Raw genomic sequence first — 20081 nt, 5'->3', positions numbered from 1 at the left:
TGTGGACCAAACGTCTGTCCAGAATGAATAAACGTTTTGAAAAAAATCAAGTGTTTGAGAGTCCCTCTTGTACTATTGCAAGACCAACAAAGATTATTTTGAGAGAGGCCACGTTAGAAAGAATTGATCTGTGCCCAATGTGATCTATGTTGAAGAAAAAATAGAGATTGTGTAATTGAATAAGAAAGGGAAGGTCTAGGACCATATAACCAAAATAATGGGACCATTGTTTTTCAGACAGGTTCACCAATATCATTTTCCCGAGCTTTTTTATAAGTTGAACAAAAACTTTGAGTGGCTTTGGAAATATTTATAGAACATGAAAAGGGTACACATTTTAAAACGATTCAACAAAGATCTAGAGAGAGTTTTTGAGTTCTGTACAGGATCCTTTCAAAGCCTGATGTAAAATAACTAAAAAAAAAAAAGTGTGAATCTGGTAAACGAAATGGGGCTCGGTCCGGTCCTTCAACAGCGGTGAGGCGTCGAGTGGGTCTCCACCTGCCTCGAGGACGAACCTTCATTGGACCTGGACCCGAGGAGACGTGAGGATTCCACATCCTCCTCAGTACCAAAGAGTCTCGATGACGGGCGTCGAGCGAAGGCATCGAGGCAGGTTCAGTGTCAAAGTATTAACATGGGTTTTTCCAACACTGAGCAGGATCGTTCGTGGGAGTCAGAGGAAGATCCCAGGTACTTTTCTTCTGCTGAGCCCTTTGAGATTCCCTCTGATTCTTCCCCTCCGCCAGAGAGGAGACTATCTCCACCGGAGAGTCTATCTTTTTCCTCTTTTGTCCGGGAAATGGCTACGGCTATTCCCTTCTCTGTGGAGGTTGAGGATGAGCCCAGGACTAAGATGCTCAAGGTCCTGGATTATTCTTCTCCACCTAAAGAGGCCATGGCAGTTCCTCTGCATAAGGTACTGAAGGAAGTCCTTATGCAAAACTGGTCGGCCCCTCTGTCTGGCCCTGTGGTCCCGAAGAAAGCTGAATCCCAGTATTGGATCCACGGTGAACCTGGATTGATGTGGTCTAAGTTACCCCACAATTCCATGGTGGTGGACTCCGCCCTCAAGAGAGCCAGGAGTTCTGGAGACTTTGCTTTGGAACCCCCAGTACAGAAGTTGGAATTCATTGGGGCTCTGTTGAACACAGACAGCTCGAGCTTGTCTTTCTGATGCAAGGGCAGATAACCTCCTGTCCCTGGTATCCATGGTTCGAGCGTCTCAACAGATCACGGCTCGGCAGATGTTGAGACTTCTGGGGCACTTGGCCTCCACAGTTTATGTAACTCCCATGGCACGTCTACATATGAGATCAGCTCATTGGACCCTAGCTTCCCAGTGGTATTAAGCTGTGGGGGATCTAGAGAATGTAATCCAACTGCCCACCGACTTTCAGAATTGCCTTCAGTGGTGGATGATTTGATCCAATTTGACCTTGGGACGTCCATTCCAAATTCCTCAGTCGCAAAAAGTGCTGACAATGGATGCATCCCTCCTGGGGTGGGGAGCTCATGTAGATGGGCTTCACACCCAAGGGGCTTGGTCCTTTCAAGAAAAAGATCTTCAGATCCTGGAACTGCGAGCAATTTGGAACGCTCTAAAGGCTTTCCGAGATCGGCTGTCAAACCAAATCATTTTAATTGACAGACAATCAGGTTGCTATGTATTACACCAGCAAGCAGGGGGCACCAGATTTCGCCTCTGTGTCATGAAGCCGTTCAGATGTGGCTTTGGGTGCGCCGTCATGGCATGTTTCTACAAGCCACTTATCTGGCAGGCGTAAACAACATTCTCCGAGGACAAGCAGGCTGCTTGTTCTCACGACTGGGTTGATGTCCACGGCAGCCCCCCAAACCACAGTAAAAATCTCGCGGGAGGTCCCGCATGCAGGGCACGCCAACCGCGCATGCGCGGCCGTCTTCCCGCTCGTGCGCGACCATTCCCGCTCAGTTTTTTGCTTTCCGTGCTGGAGAGAGACGCATCTTCGTCCCTCTCCATGTCAGCTCCGGAAAACCGGTTTGCGGCCTAGTCCGCGCTTTTATTTTTCTTGTTGCGCGTTCGCGCCCTTTCGGTAAAAAAAAGTTTGCTTTTTCCTTCCCCTCGTCGAGTTTAGTCGCGGGGTCGCTTCGTCGTGGCCGCGCGGCCGTTTCTTTCTTTTCTGGTGTGCTTTTCACCGCCACCATCGACGATTTTGATTTCGCCGATGCGATTTTTTTTCCATCGATGTCCTCGAAGGTACCGAGCGGATTCAAAAAGTGTGGTCGTTGCGGCCAGCAGATCTCGCAGACCGATCCTCACGCTTGGTGCCTCCAGTGCCTCGGCCCGGAGCATAATTCCAAGGCGTGCACCTTGTGTCTCGGCTTACGGAAGCGGACGCAGGTGGCTAGGCAAGTTCTTCGGGACCATCTTTTTGGAACTTGCGCCGGCCCTTCGACTTCGACGGCATCGGTGTCGACGGCCGGGTCTTCAGTACCGGTACCGATGTCGACGTCTTCGGCGCCGACTATGGCATTGACCCCAGGAGCACAGGTTCTCTTGGCCCGACGACCTGCCAGCGATGGCGGCAGTGAGCGGCCGCGTGGGCACTCCGCCCCGGCTACTCCCGCTGCTCAGGGCCATCGGAACCGAACCTTGTCTGATCCAATACCTAGAGGCCGTGGAGACTCCACCTCCTCCTCGTCTATGCCGCGGAGCGCCGATGACGGGCATCGGAAGAAAGCTGCCAAGAAGCACCGTCATCGGTTGCCCACGTCGCATGGGACTGGCAGCTCTGGGACGTTGAGAGAAGACTCGACCCCCAGGAAGCGGCAGTGCCGGGAGGAGCGCTCCTCCTCTGTCGAAGAGGTGTCTGCGCGGGTCGTTGGGTACCTCGATACCGTCTCCTGGACCCGGGCAGCTTCCAGCACCGACGCCCGCACCGGCCCCCCTGCCTCTCACGACAGCGGGCCTAGATGAGTGCCTCCGAGCCATCCTTTCGGGGATCCTGGAAGGGCTGATGCACCAGGCCTTGCCGGCATCGGGGGTGCTTGCGCCCTCGGTGCCGTTGATGGAGGCACCGGTGGGCCCTGGTCTGGTAATGAGGTCTTCGACGTCGGCGCCGCTTGCGGCACCGGTGTTGATTGCCACTCAGGTGGAATCGACGTCGATGGAGGGAGCTTCGTCCCCGCCGGTGCGGGAGTCCACCTCTCGACACCCTCATCGAGGACGTGGTTCCTCGCAGTCGAGACGGGCCTGGTTGCGGTCTGAGCTGAGAGAGCTCATGTCTGACACCGAGGAGGAGGCCTCGTGGGGGGAGGAGGAGGACCCCAGACATTTCTCCTCCGAGGAGTCTGTGGGCCTTTCCTCCGACCCACACCTTCACCGGAGAGGAAACTCTCGCTCCCTGAGAGCCTCTCCTTTGCCTCTTTTGTTCGGGACATGTCTATCAGCATTCCCTTCCCAGTGGTTACTGTGGATGAGCCGAGGGCGGAGATGCTCGAAGTCCTCGACTATCCATCACCACCTAGAGAGTCTTCCACGGTACTGTTGCACAATGTCCTCAAAGAGACACTGCTTCGGAACTGGTTGAAGCCATTATGTTGAAGCCATTATCTAATCCCACCATTCCCAAGAAAGCGGAGTCCCAATACAGAATCCACTCAGACCCGGAGTTGATGCGGCTCAACTGCCTCATGACTCAGCGGTCGTGGACTCTGCTCTCAAGAGAGCACGGAGTTCGAGGGATACCGCCTCGGTGCCCCCTGGGCGGGAGTCTCGCACTCTGGACTCGTTTGGGAGGAAGGCCTACCAGTCTTCCATGCTCGTGACCAGAATACAATCATACCAGCTCTACACAAGCATCCACATGCGGAACAATGTGCGGCAACTGGGGGACCTGGTTGACAAGCTCCCCCTGGAGCAGTCCAGGCCCTTTCAGGAGGTGGTCAGGCAGCTGAAGGCGTGCAGAAAATTCCTGTCCAGGGGTATCTGACACCTGTGATGTGGCATCCAGAGCTGCCGCCCAAGGTATAGTGATGCGCAGACTCTCCTGGCTGCGTGCATCTGACCTGGACAACTGCACCCAGCAGCGGCTGGCGGATGTCCCTTGCCGGAGGGATATCATTTTTTGCGAGATGGTCGAGCAGTTGGTGGGCCAACTACACCAGCAGGAAACCGCTCTCGACAAGCTCTCCCACCGGGCGCCTTCAGCATCCACCTCCGCAGGCGGACGTTTTTCCCGGGCCCGGCAGGCTGCACCCTACGCCTACAGCAAGCGTAGGTACACCCAGCCGGCCCGAAGGCCTCCTCAGGCACAGGGACAGTCCCAGCGCGCTCGTTCCCATCAACAGTGTGCGCCTAAGCAGCCCCCTGCGCCTCCACAGCACAAGCCGGGGACGAGCTTTTGACTGGATCCATGGGAACATAGCCACCATCAAAGTAGCCGTGCCGGACGGCCTGCCGGTCGGGGGGAGGTTGAAAGTTTTTCACCAAGCGTGGCCTCTCATAACCGCCGACCAGTGGGTTCTACAAATAGTGCGGTGCAGATACACCCTGAATTTGGTCTCCACCCCGACTCTCATTTCGCAGAACGACGGAGTGCTTCTGCACCCCAACCTTCAGTCTCTGGCTCTCACGGCCTGGATGTTGAGGGCGTAGATTTTGCTTCATTGGGTCTGTCTGAGGGGAGTCTCCCGTGTCTTGCTTGCCTCTAGAAAGGATTCCACTAAAAAGAGTTACTTTTTCAAGTGGAGGAGGTTTGTCGTTTGGTGTGAGAGCAAGGCCCTAGAACCTTGTTCTTGTCCTGCACAGAACCTGCTTGAATACCTTCTACACTTATCACAGTCTGGTCTCAAGACCAACTCAGTACGAAATCACTTTAGTGCAATTAGTGCTTACCATTATCGTGTAGAGGGTAAAGCGATCTCTGGATAGCCTTTAGTCGTTCGATTCATGAGATGCTTGCTTTTGTCAAAGCCCCCGGTCAAGCTTCCTGCAGAGTCAAGGGATCTCAACGTCGTCCTCACCCAGCTGATGAAACCTCCTTTTGAGCCACTGAGTTCATACCATCTGAAATACTTGACCTGGAAGGTCATTTTCTTGGTGGCAGTTACTTCAGCTCGTAGAGTCAGTGAGCTTCAAGCCCTGGTAGCCCATGCTCTGTATACTAAATTTCATCATAACAGAGTAGTCCTCCACACTCACCCTAAGTTTCTGCCGAAGGTGGTGTCGGAGTTTCATCTGAACCAGTCGATTGTCTTGCCAACATTTTTTGCCCTGGCGAAAGCAGTTTGCATACCCTGGACTACAAGAGAGCATTGGCCTTTTACGTGGAGCAGACAAAGCCCTTCAGGCAGTTCGCCCAGTTGTTTTTTTCTTTCAACCCCAACAGGAGGGGAGTCGCCATCAGGAAACGCACCATTTCCAGTGGCTAGCAGATTGCATTTCTTTCACTTACATCTAAGCTGGGCTGACTCTGGAGGGCTATGTCACGGCTGTAATCCTTTAGTTTGGCCCTGCGGTGGAAATCGAGGCTACGGCTCCTTCCTCACCTTATTATTTCAATCTGGAAATAATAAGATGAGGAATTTTAGAGCCATGGCGGCGTCAGTGTTTCACTTAGTCATCCTCCATTGATGAGATTTGCAAGGCTGCAACGTGGTGGTCATCAGTCCACACATTCACATCTCACTACTGCCTTCAGCAGGATACCCGACGTGACAGTCAGTTTGGGCAGTCGGTGCTGCAGAATCTGTTCGGGGTTTAGAATCTGACTCCACCCCCCTAGACCCATTTTGTTCTGTTCCAGGCTGCACTCTGTTAGTTTTTTTATGGTTTCAGGTCAATCTAGGTTATGTCCTCGCCGTTGCGAGGCCCAGTTGACCAATGTTCATTGTTTTGAGTGAACCTGGTTGCTAGGGATACCCCACATGTGAGAACAAGCAACCTGCTTGTCCTCAGAGAAAGCGAAGATGCTTACCTTTAGCAGGTATTCTCCGAGGACAGCAGGCTGATTGTTCTCACAAACCCGCCCACCTCCCCTTTGGAGTTGTTGTTGTTTATTTGTATTTATGCTTTTTGATTAAACTGAGGAGGCACGCTCGTGCGACGGGCGGGAAGTCGTTCATGCTCGTGCACCAGACGACTGTGGCAAAACTTTTAAATTTTGCTGGTTAAAATTTGCTGTTTCCTGGGCCAACGCGGACGTCGATCCACATGTGAGAACAATCAGCCTGCTGTCCTCAGAGAATACCTGCTACAGGTAAGTGTGTGTGTGTATATATATAAGTACATAAGCACTGTCACGCTGGGAAAAGACCAAAGGTCCATCAAGCCCAGCACTCCGTCTCCGACAGCGGCCAATCCAGGCCCCAAGAACCTGGCAAAAACCCCAAATTTAATAATGATCAATGGACTTTTCCTTCAGGAATCTGTCCAGACCCCCTCTAAACTCAGCAAAGCCTGCTACCGTCACTACCTTCTCCGGCAATGAGTTCCAGAGTCTAACCACGTGCTGAGTAGAAAAACTTTCTCCGATTTGTTTTAAACCTACCACATTCTAATTTCATCTTGTGTCCCCTGGTTCTATTATTGTTAGAAAGCCTAAACAAACGCTTCACATCTGTCCGCTCTACCCCACTCATTATTTTGTAGACCTCTATCATATCACCCCTCAGCCGCCTTTTCTCCAGGCTAAAGAGTCCTAGCCTTCTTAACCTCTCCTCATTAGGTAGTCGTCCCATCCCTTTTATCATTTTCGTCGCCCTTCTCTGCACTTTCTCCAATTCCTTTATATCTTTTTTGAGATGACGTGACCAGAACTGAACACAATACTCCAGGTGCGGTCGCACCATGGAGCGATATAATGGCATTATAATATCCTCATGCTTGTTTTCCATCCTTTCCTATATAATAATTCTCACCTCCAACGTTCTAATGTGCCTGGTACCGTGGCTCCCTCAGAGGTAGTCTGCTAGGCAGTTTAGAATGCACTGACGTCAGTGATGTCACTGAAAGCTGATTCCAAGGCAAGGGGAGGAGTAGGGAAACACGTGGAGCGTGTTTCCCTACTCCTCCCCCTGCCTGGGAAACAGCTGTCAGTACCCCCCCCCCCCCCCCCCCTTCGGTGCAACACCCAAGCCCCTGCCCTGCAAAACCACGAGCCAGGCAGGGGGAGGAGTACTCCTCCCCCTGCCTACCAATCAGCTCTCAGTGCCCCCCCCCCCCTCAGCGCAACACCCAAGACCCTCCCCCCCCTCGATGCATCACCCAAACCCCTACCCCCCTTCTCGGGCACACCTACTCCCTGGCCACCCGAAGCCGCCAAATTTAACGCTGTCCGGCCGCTGTTGCTTCTCCTGTGGAGCAGCAGCGGCCGGTACAAAAAGAAAAAAGCCAAAAAAAGATTTTTAACCTGAAACGCGGCTCCATAGACAGCCATCTGGCATTGGCTGTCGTCACTGCAGCTGCTCTTCCTCTCCCCTCCACGTCACGACCCCGGAGGAGCGCAGCGACGTCAGAGGGGAGAGGAGGAGCTGCTGCAGAGATGACAGCCAATGCCAGATGGCTGTCTACGGAGCCGTGTTTCAGGTTTAAAATCTTTTTTGGCTTTTTTCTTTTTGTACCAGCTGCTGCTGCTCAACAGGAGACGCAGCAGCGGCCGGACAGCGTTAGTATTGGCGGCTGTGGGTGGCGAGGGGATTGATGTGCCCGAGGGGGGGGGGGTAGGGGTTTGGGTGATGCGCCGAGGGGGGGGGGGGGGGGCGCTGAACATGGGTGGCTGGAGGGGGGCAGGGGGAGGGGACGGTCGCTGGACATGGGTGGCTGCAGGGGGGCAGGGAAGAGGGAGGTGGGGAGGGGGTCCTGAGACCAGATGGGTGGCTGCAGGGGAGGGCAGGGGAGACAGAAGGGACGCTGCAGGGGGGCAGGGGGAGAGGAGGGTCACTGTACATGGGTGGCTGCAGGGGGAGCAGGGGAGAGAGGTGGGTCGCTGGACATGGGTGGCTGCAGGGGGGCAGGGGAGAGGAGGTTCGCTGAACATGGGTAGCTGCAGGGGGAGAGGAGGGTTGCTGGACATGGGTGGCTGCAGGGGAGTGAGGAGGGCCGCTGCACATCTGTGGCTGCAGGGGCAGAGGAGGGTTGGTGGGGAGGGGGTCCTGAGACCAGATAGGTGGCTGCAGGGGGGGGCAAGGGAGACAGGAAGGACGCTGCGGGGGGGGGGGATTACCTTGCTAGCGCCAGTTTCATTGCCTACCGAAATGGGCCTTTTATACTAGTTTCTAATAATACTCAACATTCTGTTCGCCTTCTTAGCCGCCGCAGCACATTGAGCTGAAGATTTCAACGTCCTATCCACGATGACTCCCAGATCCCTTTCTTGGTCCGTAACTCCTAAAGCGGAACCTTGCATGATATAGCTGTAATTAGGGTTCCTTCTTCCCACATGCATCACTTTGCACTTGTCAACGTTGAACTTCATCTGCCATTTGGACGCCCAGTCCCCCAGTCTCACGAGGTCCTCTTGTAATCTTTCACACTTGTCCCGCGACGAGACGACCCTGGATAACTTTGTGTCATCTGCGAATTTAATTACCTCACTAGTTACTCCCATCTCAAGGTCATTTATAAATATGTTAAAAAGCAGCGGTCCCAGCACATACCCCTGAGGGACCCCACTAACTACCCTTCTCCATCGAGAATAATGACCATTCAACCCTACTCTCTGCTTCCTATCTTTTAACCAGCTCTTAATCCATAATAATACACTGCCTCCGATCCCATGACTCTCCAGTTTCCTTTGGAGTCTTTCATGAGGCACTGTGTCAAATGCCTTCTGAAAATCTAGATATACAATATCCACTGGCTCCCCTAAGTATCTTCGCTTTATTGATTGGAGAGACTAATCATTAAAATAAAAATTCTTTAACACAGTGAGTATAATATCATAAAGAGTAAAACTTAGAGATTAGAGACCCTGTTTACTAAGGTGCGCTAGCGTTTTTAGCACGTGTTAAAAACTAGCGTGCGCTAACCGTGCTTCAGTTATTCATATTGGATCTGGTCTGTTTTTGTTACTTCTGTGGATCTGGACTCTGAGGCGCGGCAGTGGAAGGGAGGGGGGTAGTTTTGAAAGGAATGCTGGACTTGGGGGGAAGAGGAATTGAGAGAGAGAGGGGGGACCATGTTGGGCTGGGGGAGGCAGGGAGATAGAGGGGTTGATGTTGGACGGGAGGGCATAATAAAACAATATAAGTAGAATTGAAAGCTAACAAAATTGTACATTGTACACTGGATGTAAGAAATGCAAACCAATAAAACACATATATTTTTAGACAATATGTTTTATAGAAGTCTCTGAGTATATGAATGAAAGTAAAATAATAAAGTATATGGATTACACAGAGGTTCAACAGCCAGGATTTTTACCACTTTTAAGTTTTGTCATAACAACACAAGAAGTACATAACACTTCATTCATACTGAAATCATATGAGCATTTTCTTTCAATTCCATATGCTTTCTTTTAATCCATATACTTTCTTTTCTTTTCATTCATATAGTCTCATAGGGATTTCTATAAAACGTGTTGTCTAGAAATGAGTGTTTTATTAGTTTGCATTTCTTACATCCAATGTACAATTTTGTTAATTCTACTTGTATTGTTTTTATTATATCTGTTTACAGATTGTCATCCATTTTATGTTTTATTTGTGTCACTTAATTCTATTTGATTTTTTTTTTCAATTTGTTATTAGATAATTTCTTTATTGTATGCTGTATTCATTTATGTTTGTATTATGTTTATTTTTAAATAGATCCACTTGACCCCTGAGGCAGGCCTTTTGTGCCGAAACATGGCCGTGTCGGGTTGTTTTTGTTTCTTAGAATTAGACTTCTTGACATCCTTCTTGAGTCCACCTCACTTTGTTGTTTGCTGCGGACTGACAGCCATCAGCGGTACAACCTTGTATCGGTGACAATAAACATCAATTAAAAAAGAAAAAAAAAACTAGATAGCGGCTCCATGCTTTTCTACTGCCTTTGTTTTGCTGGGTAGCGGCTTGGTGGGGGTAGTTGTGGGGGGGGGGGGGGGGGGGATAGGGCATCCACAAACGTTTGCCCAGAGCCCCATTGCTGGTTAAAGCGGCCCTGGAGACATGTACACTAACAAATAATATAACGAGTATATCAATGAAAAAATGTAAAATCATAATTGTGGGGCTTTTTTCTTTTGTTTTTTTTCAGCACATTAGGACGAATAATTAAAGTTACACAGGAAGTAATAGACTACAGAGAGTGGATTAGGAAGAAATGGGGAAACAAAGTCACGATTTCACCTGATCTGTCTGGTAAGCAGTTGCACCTTCCCTATTCATTTTTTAAAATTATTTTTATTGAAAATTTTTGAAATACATAGCAGCAAACTACATCAAAAGAAACAAATATCAGGTGATTTCTGAGCAATGCAACAAGTTCACAAAAATAAAGTAAAATATTGATTAAGGAGGAAAGAAGAGTCCAATTTCTTTCATTTGCAAGAACATCCTATTCTTGAGTGGAGAATCATTTTCAAGTATGTTTTTTGTCATTTCTGCATGTTAGTACCCAATTCCACCAGATGTGGATATATAAAGTACAGACTATAGAACAGGGAAGGTTCTGTAACTTATCACAAGGCGTGACATATCCTGGCTGCAATAGCAATCTGATGTCCAGGGTTGTTTTGCTTTGCTCCAGCTACCACCAAAGAGCAATGTTTTCTGGTCTGATCCTGCAAAGCTATGTGAGTTTGAGCTGAGCTGTGCAATGCAAGACCAGTATATGAGATGAGACCCTGTGTCTGTGTGGCTCAAACTTGCTGAGACCAGTGATTTCCAGACCAGAAGCAAGGTATTGCATGGAAGTGCTGCAGCCCACAAAGAAAATAAGGGGATGGCTGGGCTAGATGAGGAAGGGAGTGGTTGTTTGTGAGGACTGTGACAGGCTGAGGGAAAAGTGTATCACTGAGATGATTAGATAAGTATGGGGCATGGAATGACTGGCAGGAGGTTGAGTGTTTGAGAGAAGGGTCTGATAGGGACTGAAGGGGAACTGTTGGGGATCCCAGCCACGAGGATAGGTAAAGCAGAGAGAGAATCCAATCAAGTGTACCTCTGAGGGACTCCAGTATGCTGGGCGTGGGGATAATGATTTACTAAGCTTTTTTTTTCCTCCATATGTCCTTATTAGAGCTGCTGCAACAAACCTCAAAGGGGTGAATTCACATTTATGATATGAGGCAGCAGGAAGATTGTAAGAGCTCTTACCCACTGGGCTTCTTTGCTTTTTTGGACTGCCTTCTGTATCCAAAGCAGGTTTGACAAGACCTGCTGTAGTAGATGCATACTATGATATACTCATGAGAGGATGAAGGTTGTCATCGGAGCCACTCTTGAACCAGTTGATTGAAAATAAACTATAGTATTTCTGCACTTGGGGCCTGCAATTGTGCAATGTGGTTGGCTATCACCACTGGCTACTGAACTGCTGATGAATTCACTAGTATTGATGACTAATGGCAAATATTTTAGCTGCTCACTTTAGTTGTCATTATGAAAGGTTTCAGTTTGAGGCCTTCATAACTCCTTTTCAGCAAAATAACTAAGTTTACATGGCACTGCACTCAGGAGCCAGTTCTTTGTGTGCTTAGTTCCCCCAGTATTGAGCAAGCTCCATCATTATGAATAGGGAGAGGTAATTTGTATTGTATTTGGCACACTCATTGGTTTTGAAATGGTGGTGCTGTTAAACAGTGATGCAAAAATATCATACTTTTTAAAAGGTTATCATCTTAACAAAAATTATAAGAATTACATTTCCTTAATTATTTGTTTGACTTGTTCTAGAAGCATTTTCTTATTTGATCTTAACTGTTTAAAATGTACTCTTTTTCATTTGAAATTTTAATAGAAATGAATTTACACAATAAACTTGTAACTGATAGGTTGGGTCATACACCATAAACTTGTAACTGATAGGTTGGGTCACTTATGTATGTGCCTTATCAATGTGTGTGTTAATACTTAACAGATAGGATTGGCATAAAAGAGCTGTCTCAATGTAATGACGAGAAGCAGAAAACAGAAGCAGAATCTCCCTACAGTCAGCGTATGTCATTACCAAGCCCTCAGCTACTGTCTTCTGGATCATCAGCATCTTCTGTTTCTTCACTTTCTGGAAGTGACATAGTAAGTCAAAAATGACTTCAACTGAGGTAATACATCAAGCAGATATTCAGAACAGCCTTTTCTTATCTCCATTACGTTTACCTCATTGGAATATTTTGGATATTCCATCTTGGTAAACATATTATTGGCTAACTCGCTGTCCCAAATATTAAAGGCATAGCAAAGCTAGCGTTGAAGATGTAGCCAACTACAGACCTGTAGTTTCTATTCCTCTGCTGATGATCATGGAGGGTTGGGTCATAAAACAGTTGGATGATTACATAAAAATATTTTACTTCTACTCAATCTGGGTTCCAAAAGGGCTTCAGCACAGAGACTAATAGGTTCTCTGATAACTCATTGTAGGTCGATGATTAGTTCTTATTTAATTTGATCTCTCAAATACATTTGACCTTGTGGTCCTGTAATCTGATGGATTACGGGACCTGCGGCAACATGATTTCACTAGAGGAAGGTCTTGACTGGACAGATCTGATTGATTTCTCTGACTTGGTGACCAGAAAGTTGGATTGAGGGAGAGCGATTTTAACAAAACTTTTGACATGACTTTTTAAAAAATGTGTTGCAATTTTTTTCCTTCTCCCTCATCAAAAGGATTCTGATACGCCGCCTTGCACAACTCCCAACATTCACCCGTTCAGTCTGCAAACACTGACGCCACTCATGACTACCATACCACCAGCACTACCTATGCCAAGCAATAAACATCAGTCTGCACCTGCTGGAGCATTGATAATATCAACAAATACTCAGGTATGAGGTTATTGGTCGCTGAAGGAGTCTTAAGTTAAGCTGATTCCAAATTACAAGTTGCCTGCATTAATTTTATCTTTATAAATGTTCTCTTCCATTATTCATTAAATAAGTTCATTGATGCACCTGCACACCCAAAATATTCTGAGTGGTAGTAGTGATAAGTTTCTTATAATATAACTGCCAGTGTAGTGCTGCTTAAGTTTAGCCAAACAAAAAATTGGAAACACAAATCTAAATACCCAGGCTTAACACCACATAATAGTTATTTGTTCCCCATTCAACTGCTAATGTTCTACATCTCTGGAGGAAAACAGGAAATATGTTTTATGTGACAACTGCATGCAGAAAGCTCAATTTCAGTTCTTGATAAATCATATTGTGTTTGCATGTCAATCATGAGCACACTATCTCAGAAGAAAGGAAATTATGCTGATGGTGAAAAAAATGTTTTGTTTCACAATTCCTGTAATGTATGGATTGATTTTCTTTTTGAAATTTGTTCAAATCTTAAGTATTCTATAAATGTTAAGAAGTTTGTCATCCCTGGTAGAATATTTGTACAAAACTGTTACTTTACAGAACCCTGTTTAAAAAGATGTCTTTACACTGCTGTAGTTCCTTTGTTCAGAACTAAGAAAATCCCAGTCCTTGATTACTACTACTACTATTTAGCATTTCTATAGCGCTACAAGGCGTACGCAGCGCTGCACAAACATAGAAGAAAGACAGTCCCTGCTCAAGAGCTTACAATCTAATAGACAAAAAATAAAGTAATCAAATCAATTAATGTGTACAGGAAGGAGGGTAGGTGGAGGCGAGTGGTTACGAGTCAAAAGCAGTGTTAAAGAGGTGGGCTTTCAGTCTAGATTTAAAGGTGGCCAAGGATGGGGCAAGACGTAGGGGCTCAGGAAGTTTATTCCAGGCGTAGGGTGCAGCGAGACAGAAGGCGCGAAGTCTGGAGTCGGCAGTAGTGGAGAAGGGAACAGATAAGAAGGATTTATCCATGGAGCGGAGTGCATGGGAAGGGGTGTAGGGAAGGACGAGTGTGGAGAGATACTGGGGAGCAGCAGAGTGAGTACATTTATAGGTTAGTAGAAGAAGTTTGAACAGGATGCGAAAACGGATAGGGAGCCAGTGAAGGGTCTTGAGGAGAGGAGTAGTATGAGTAAAGCGACCCTGGCAGAAGACGAGACGGGCAGCAGAGTTTTGAACCAAAGTTGCAAAATGGTGAAAGAACCAGGTTCCTCACAAAAACAGCGAGGATAACCATACAAAAAAACAAGGAATTACAATGAAGAACCAAAAGTCCAAAAATTTCCGATGAAGGAATATGACTTTATTAAATGTCCAACATAGACACATTTCAATTTTACATCCATGAAGTAGAAATCAAAGACCAACGTGGCCATATTTCAGCAGAATTGCCTACAGCAGGAGTCACAAAGTCTGATAGTGTACTTTGAGCAACATGGGCATGAGTGCGTCAGTAAAATAAAACATGTACAACTGTCTTTGCACACCATACACACCCAAAAAAGGGACTTTATTTTTAGGATCATAAACATACAGAACTTTTGTCTAGCTCTGTCTCCTGACTCTGGGGGGGACATAACCAAATAGGTAAGGAAGTTCGTTGAATTCCACCCACAGAGTAAATCTGAACAGGTTCTCAGATCTTACACTAAAACTACCTGCTTCCTATATCCCACAGAACAGGTATAGGAGAAAATAAAAAAAGAATTGGTAGTTTAACAGGCCATTTATTTTATTTTCACAAGAACAACAGCCCCTACACTTGGAACTATGGCAAAGAAACAGAGCCCGTAAAGCTACTGCTTTCATTACAGCTTCTGCCTCGGTCCAGACCAAATCCTTGGACCAAGACAAGTACATAAGTAATGCCACACTGGGAATAGACCAAGGGTCCATCGAGCCCAGCATCCTGTCCACGACAGCAGCCAATCCAGGCCAAAGGCACCTGGCAAGCTTCCCAAACATTCAAACATTCTATACATGTTATTCCTGGAATTGTGGATTTTTCCCAAGTCCATTTAGTAGTAGTTTATGGACTTGTCCTTTAGGAAACCGTCTAACCCCTTTTTAAACTCTGCCAAGATTCTGGTTTAAGGTGATAAATGTATATACATTGAATCCCTCATGAAAGAAGTACAAGAACTAAGAGAAGAATTTGCAAGACTAAGAAACATCTGGGACAATCAGAAATTTGTCACGGAGATGCAAGTCAAAACATTGGGGACTTCCAGCAAAGGGAGAGAAGATCTTGGGCAGATAGGGCACAGTTGGCAACAGGTCACCAGGTCCTGCAAGATCAACCCTCCAACTCCGTCTTCTGTTGAACTAAAAAATATGGAGTTCTGTTGAATCCTGCCATCAAATCCCCTAGCACTCACAGCCTGGAGTTTGAGACAGCTACATCAACTTCTCTGAATCCTCCTGAAAATGTCTTTGAAATCCTTTATTTTGGACTTTAGAAGAAACTCCATCAAAAGGTTATCTGGTTTAACTGGAGAGGTATGTGACCAAGAGGCTTTAGAATACTTCTCCTGTCCCACACATACTTGAATACCTTTTTTTTTTTTTTTTACATCTTCCAGAGCATGTCTTGGAACTAACTCTGTTAGGGCACACTTGAAACACATCACCATTTAGAAGAGAAATCTCTATGCAGCCCTTACAACAAATTATTCAGAGCTTACTCCTATTGAAATCTCCCAGTATGTTCTAGGACCTCAACATGGTACTGACTCAGTTGATGCTAGGACCCCCTTGAGCCACTGATCTCTATTAAATAAGACCTTACAAGTTATTTCTATTTATGCTGGTGTTCACCTCAGCATGCAGTCAGCAAGCACCAGACTTTAGTGTATGATCATCCTTATTTGAAATTTTCGGCATACTAGTTCCCTCCCAAGGTGATATCTGACTTGACTTCAACTAATAATCCATGATCTTTCAAGCATTTTTCTCCAGGTCACATTTCTCAGCTTGAATGTGCTTTGCAAATGCTGGATTGTATTTATATATTAAAAAAAAAAAAAAGGCAAGCCTTAGCCTTCATTCTGGAGTAGACTAAAGGGCTTAGAAAATTCACCCAGTTTTGATCCCAATCAACTTAGCACAGGTCCTGGTGAAAAACACACACTGCTTTTGTCAGATTGCATTTCCTTATGCCCAAGAAGGCTTGACCATGGAAGGACATGTCAGGGCTGTAGTGGTGTCTATAGCCCACCTGAGATTTTTCTCCTGGAAGGAGGTCTCCAAAGCTGTGACATGAACTTGTCTTTAAAAAAAAGGATTCTTGAAATGTCAGATTGGGTCAGTATGTCTTGGGAATGTCTTTTTGAGATAGGGAATCCAACTCCATCTCTTTCCACGTTGTTTTTTTTTTTTTAATTATTATTTTACTATAATAAAGAGGAAAAATATGGAAGACTTCTGCCAGCAAAAACAAGTAGCTCATTGGCATTGTATCTGAATTTTCACTTTTATTAAAGGCAACCTGTAGCTAAGGATTTCAGTCAATGAGGATTTTGATGTTCTGCTTGTCAATGGTGAAATAAGTTGTTTGTAACAGGTTGTCTCCAAAGACACCAGGGTGTAAGTCCGGTGGCATGGTCCTTTTGTCTAGCTGCCCTCAAGAGTTCCAGAGAAGAGTTCAGTTCAGGAGACTCCAGAGAAATCGGAGTTCTCCTTTTTGGTGCTAGCTAGCACACTTAAGTCTCTTGCAAAATCAACATAGCAGAAGATTGTTCCCGATTCAAAGTCTCTTTAAATGCTTATCCTTGCTTTTAGTCCAAGAGAATAAAGCCTCCTCCTGCAGAGCAAATGGATTGTGCTTCAGTATGCAGATTTCTTTATGGAAATGTTTTCCCAGCTGTCCCCTCAGTGGTTTCTCTTTAATTTCTTTGACCAAACCACTTATATCCCAACTTATTTTCCCCCAGTCTTTCAAAACTCACTTTTCTGTTCAGTAGTCAGAATGCATTACATGATATATTAGTCTTAGAATACATTTCTGCTCCTAGGGTTTTAGGCTAACCAGCTTTAAACTAGCATTATTCCTGTTTCACTGTCTGTCTGTTAATGCCCCACACAAAGGTTAGCTTCTTAATCATAGTAATTTAGCTATCCACCATCTGCATGGCTGTGTGAAAAAATAAAAAGTTCACCTGGCTTTACTTAAAAGTCCAGACTCTCTATGCATCAGACTGTCAGTGCTCCAGCATCTCCATTTCTTTCAATCTTCAGGGTTCCTGTTAATCTCCAATGGTCTCCAGCTCCAGCATCCCTCTCAGCAGTCAGTCACCTTAGGGTTTGATGATAGAACATCTCCGTAATAACATAGCTTTGCCTTTTGGGACAGACCAAAAGGTTTATCTGCAGGCTTGGAGGAGCTGAGGCAGATAGGTTTATAGAGACTACCTACAGGGACATAGTAGAGAAGTCTCATCTCCAGACTAGCAACATCTGTGCTGTCATGAAGGAGAAAGGTCTCCTGAAGGGAGAGCACCACTGTGGAGAGGCAGGAAATGATACTGTAGCCAGGACCTGCTCTCCAGGGGATGCAATATTCTCTCGCACTGAGGATGTCTCTCCAGGGGCTTTTGCCCAGGAAGGAAGGCAAAGGAGGGCCATTGTAGTTAGAGATTTGATTATTAGGCATGTAGATACGTGGGTGGCTGGTGGATGTGAGGATAGCTTGTCTGCCTGGTGCTAAGGTGGCAGACCTCATGCATCACCTAGGTAAGATTTTAGACAGTGCTAGAGAGGAGCCTGCTGTCTTGGTACATAGGAACATAAGCATTGCCATATTGGAACAGACCGAAGGTCCATCAAGCCCAGTATCCTGTTTCCAACAGTTGCCAATCTGGGTCACAAGTACCTGGCAAGATCCTAGAACAGTAAAACAGATTTTATGCTGCTTATCCTAGAAATAAACAGAGTTATTTCTTTTAGGAAATAATCCAAACCTTTTTGAAACCCAGTTGAGCTAACTGCTTTTACCACATTTTCTGGCAATGAATTTGAGTTTCATTCCACGTTGAGTGAAGAAATATTTTCTGAAGTTTGTTTTAAATTTACTACTTTGTAGCTTCATTGCGTGCCCCCTACAACTAGTATGTTGGAAAGAGTAAACAAGCAATTCATGTCTGCCCATTCCACTCGCCCACTCAAGGCCGCCTCAAGGTTATAAAATGTAAATGGGAGTTCCAAAGCACCTACATCCCGTCAAAACTGATAATGCTGTGTTGCACCCAGCTAGCAGCAGCATAACCAAAATTCCTTTGTTGCCAGAACTATTAGTAATATGTGATTTATCTTTAAAATCAAGTGTGGTACTGGAAGATTGGAGGGTGGCCAGTGTAACACCAATTAAAAAAAAAAAAAAAAAAAGGTTCCCGTGGTGACCTGGGAAGTTAGGTGAACCTAACTTCGGTGCTTGGCAAAATTGTAGACACTATTGTAAAAAAATGCAATTAGCGAACATATACATAGGCAATGGGTTAATGAAACAAAGCCAACTTGGATTTAGTCAAGGGAAACCTTGCCTCAACAATCTGCGCAACATGAATCGCGTCAGGTACTTGTTTGAATAAAGAATTGACCTTTGGATCTGCTTCTTTTGCTTCTTTTTACCCCATCTAGCAGTCTGACTGATTTTTACCAGCTTCTTGCTTCTAATATACCTAAAAAAAAGTTTTTGTGTTTTTACCTCCAACACAATCTTCTTTTCATAGTCCCTTTGCTTTCCTGTTGCTGTCCTTATGAGCAGCTTGCATTAGACTTGGCATTCTTTATTCCTTGTCCTATTAAACTTCAGTCTCATCCTATTTTCTGAAGGATGTCTTTAGCTCTAATAGCTTTATTCACTTCACTTTTACTATGCTGGCTGGCTGTTGTTCTTCCTTTCACCTTTTTGAATAGTTAGAATATTTCTTTTCTGTGCTTCCTGATTTCTGCTTCTCTCCTTTCTGACCAGGTCGATGGTAGTATACTCCTATCACTATCCTTTTCCCATTTATACATGGAATTTCTATCCATAAGGCGTATTTTGTGTCTTTAAGAATTTTTAGCCTGTTTGGGTCAAGGCTCTCCAACATATAATGCTACCCCTCTACCAATTCAGTCCACTCTGTCACTGTGATATAAGTTATACCCTGGTATTAGTGTCCCATTGGTTATTTTCCTTCCGCTAGGTCTTAGAGATGCCTATATCTTTTAATTGAGTGCAGTATATTCTAATTCCACCCATCTTATTTTTTAGACTTCTGGCATTGGCATACAGACACTTCAGACAATTTTTTAAATTCCTATTTTCAACTTGCTCAGCAGTTGAGTGATGATTTGTTCTTATATTTTGTCTTCTCGTTTTTTGACACCTGGTCTACTGTAGCCTATTTTGCAACTTGACTATTGGGATGCCCTATCTTCCCTTTCAAAGATACTTTGTTCTGAACCATGCGCCTTTGAATGACAGCCAGCCTTCCCCCAGTTTCTAGTTTAAAAGCTGCTTTGCCTCATTTTAAATGTTGATGCCAGCAGCCTGGTTCCACACTGGTTAAAGTGGAGCCTATCTTTCCAGAAAAGGCTCCCCCTTCCCCAGAATGTTGTCCAGTTCCTAACAAATGTAAAACCCTCCTCCCTTCACCGTTCTCATAAACACATTGAGACTCTGGGGCTCTACCTGCCTTCTTGAGTCCTGCAAGTGGAATAGGCAGCATTTCTGAATATGCTACCCTATAGATTCTGGATTTCAGCTGGGTCCCCCCCCCCCCCAGAGGCGGGGGGAGCTTTCCTTCTTTTGCTTTCTTACCATAGTCCTCTCTAAATCTTACTATCTCCTTTAGGATTTGATTTTTCTCGTACATAATTCCTGGCATAAAACTGAGGTGGCTTCACACAGTGGCAGTATGGGAAACCATGTACATGGTTCACCACACAGGAAATCTCTACAATCAAGGGCTACTTAACATTTCTTACTCTGCTATTGTTGAATGTCATCCATAGATGAGGACAGAAATGTTGCTGTCCTTAGAATACCTGTCACAGGTACGAAAATTTGCTTTCTAGATCTGTATTTCCTTTTCTCATGAGGT

At 45.7% G+C, this 20081-nt stretch overlaps 1 protein-coding gene across 2 annotated transcripts in view; it reads left to right on the top strand.

Moving 5' to 3' along the window:
- Positions 1-20081, top strand: part of TENT4A (terminal nucleotidyltransferase 4A) — a 145357-nt gene that overhangs the window by 113533 nt on the left and 11743 nt on the right. For both annotated transcript variants that reach the window (XM_030205430.1, XM_030205420.1), the window contains exons 9-11: positions 10226-10329; positions 12050-12207; positions 12802-12960. In XM_030205430.1, the coding sequence (XP_030061290.1) occupies positions 10226-10329; positions 12050-12207; positions 12802-12960 (421 nt within the window). The remainder of the gene's footprint in view (positions 1-10225; positions 10330-12049; positions 12208-12801; positions 12961-20081) is intronic.

This window comes from Microcaecilia unicolor, chromosome 1, assembly GCF_901765095.1.
Source record: "Microcaecilia unicolor chromosome 1, aMicUni1.1, whole genome shotgun sequence".
NCBI lineage: Eukaryota > Metazoa > Chordata > Amphibia > Gymnophiona > Siphonopidae > Microcaecilia > Microcaecilia unicolor.
Note: the sequence above shows the minus strand (reverse complement) of the source record. Positions and strands in the feature narration are given on the sequence as shown.